The 2371-nt window shown below is 56.6% G+C and overlaps 1 protein-coding gene across 1 annotated transcript; it reads left to right on the top strand.

The window, feature by feature from the left end:
• Positions 1-3: 3 nt before the first annotated feature.
• ATP5MG (ATP synthase membrane subunit g) lies at positions 4-908 on the top strand (the record flags this gene model as incomplete). The annotated part of the gene is made up of 2 exons (XM_029962080.1): positions 4-183; positions 728-908. Coding segments are annotated over 2 exons (279 nt in total), but the record flags the coding sequence as incomplete, so codon positions are not given.
• Positions 909-2371: the final 1463 nt, after the last annotated feature.

Consider the following 2371-nt stretch of genomic DNA (forward strand, 5'->3'; position numbering starts at 1 on the left):
CCCTCCGTGTCCCCTCCCGCAGCCGCCGTGACCTACTCGAAGCCGCGCCTGGCCACGTTCTGGCGCTATGCCAAGGTGGAGCTGGTCCCGCCGACCCCCGCCGAGATCCCCCGCGCCATCGACGGCATGAAGGGGCTGGTCCGGGCCTTCCAGAGCGGCCGCCTGGCCCAGCTCACCGTCAAGGTACCGCCGGGGCCGGGGAGCCCCAGCCAGAGCCTCTTAGCTGCCCTGGTATCGGCCTAGGAAGCAGTGCGGCCGTTGTCAATGACACCTGAAGCTGAAGGAATTCAGGGGCCGAGAGTTTAAAGTGTTTTATTTTGTCGGCTTTGCCTTAACTCTTCCTTGCCCGGACCAGGCTGTGCTTGCCCTCCTCGGGCCCCCAGTTGTCTCTCCCAGAGAAGGGAGTATCCGTAGGCAGCTGGATCAGCTGTGTCATTGGTTGGCTTTGAAATTAATGTGCTTCCCATGTGTATGGGCTCTGATTCTTGAAAGGGCTGTGAAAACCCACAAACGACAGTTGACGCTGTGCTGGGTGTTGTAGAAGATTTCTGTGGCCTGGTGTGTTGAGGGGTGGCTGAACACAGCAAACATTCTGCTCCATTCCTGGGTTTTTGCCTTGAGAACTCCTGAAGTCCCAGCCCTGCTGGAGGGCATGGGTGTGGCTGTGGGAGCAAGGGAGGAGCTGTTGTGGGAGTCTGGGATCTGACCAGTGCCTGTTTGCTTTCAGGAAGCGCTGAGGAACGGCCTAGTGGCCACAGAGGTGGTGATGTGGTTTTACATCGGGGAGATCATCGGCAAGCGCGGCATCATCGGGTACGATGTGTGAACACCCACCTGGCCGGTGCCATCAGCGTTGCGGCGCCGGGTCTGTCACGGGGTCTGCCACAATAAAGCCAGAAGCCCATGTTGAGCGGTCGTGGTCCATGTCTGGCACCCTGAGGGCCAGTCCCAAGGGCACCAGAGCTGCCTTAGTGACACCACTGTTGCTCACCACAGCTCTGCTCACTCTGGGGCACCCACTGTGCCCCGGCCGTGACGCTGGGGGAGGCCTGAGACCTCAAATTCAAATGGAGAGTGCAAAAGAAAATGTTCCATTTTTTCCTGAATGTACTCCCCATCAGCTAGCGGGAACCAAGGAGAAATGCCTGTGCTTTTTAGCTATCAAAAGCAATCTCCGTGGCTTATTCCAGAGGGAGTGTAGCATGGTTACAGGGGGCTCTGCTGGTCTGGGATCTGACTGGTGGAGTGGAAGCCTGTGAAGGTAAGCAGAGCTTTGCTGCATGTGTCACCTCAGCTCCCCACCAGCCGGAGGTTGAGCTGCCCAGGGTTTCACTACCTTGCTCATTGTCAGCCAGCTCTTGTAGAGGTCTGTACAAATCCTGGTGAGTCACCTGCACTATAACACATTTCAGAAAGTAATTTGTAGTTCTCTGAAGCCAGCAGATGGTTTGGATGGGACCTCACTGATTTTATTGTCTTGGGAGATGGTTTCTAGTCACTATTGCTCCTTGTTGATGCTATCATCTCAGCTGCTCCTTGGCTCCTCTAGGCCTTTTGTTGTGCACACCAGTGACCCTGATGTCTCTAGGGTGACTGTGCCAGGAGCATGTCATTTACTGCTCTCCCTACAGCAGAACTGACCTTCTCAGCACTTCATTCCAGCAGGAAGAAGCCTTGTGCCCTGCTGAGAGGGAGTGCAGGTGATCTGACATTCTTTAGGTGACCAGGAGGTTGGTGTAGAATCAATGAATGGAAAGCTTTAGCTTTGTTTTTGGTTTGGTTTTTTGGTGTTTTTTTTTTGTTAAAAAGAAGGGTTACTGTCCCAGCTCTGAGTCATAACCAGTTATAGGTCATCTCCGTGCCGTAGATGGGAAAACTGAGGCTCAATGAACTCCCCAGGCTTCCACAAGGGAGCCTGCAACAGCAGCAGCAACAGGACCTGCGCTTCCAGCCCCCTGCCCAGCCTGGATTCTGCGCTCCCTTCTCCCACCAGCCTGGCCAGGGCACCACAACTGCCTGGCACGGCCCGACAGCAGCAGCCCTGGAGGGGTCTTTATACCTACTGGGTGTCCTGCCTCTGCCAGGGACAAACAGCCTCCCTCCCGTCCTCGGTCCCTCCCTGCCCTCATCTGACGGACTTCCAAGGAAAATGGGTATTTTATGTCCCCAAGCAGAGGGTTTTACACCCGATCCGTGCGTTTGCAGCGCTGTTTTCAGGGAATACAGCGGGCAGTTGCTGGATGTTACCCCTGTTCGCGCATTGCTGTACAGGAGGGGCTGCCAGCCCGGTGCCATCGCCGTCAACTCCCTCCCGGGGGTGGCACCCGGCGGGACGCGGCACCGGCCGGGCGCGGGGCTGCAGGTAGGGCAT

This window comes from Manacus vitellinus, unplaced genomic scaffold (assembly GCF_001715985.3).
Source record: "Manacus vitellinus isolate BGI_N305 unplaced genomic scaffold, ASM171598v3 scaffold_41_pilon, whole genome shotgun sequence".
Taxonomy (NCBI): Eukaryota; Metazoa; Chordata; class Aves; order Passeriformes; family Pipridae; genus Manacus; species Manacus vitellinus.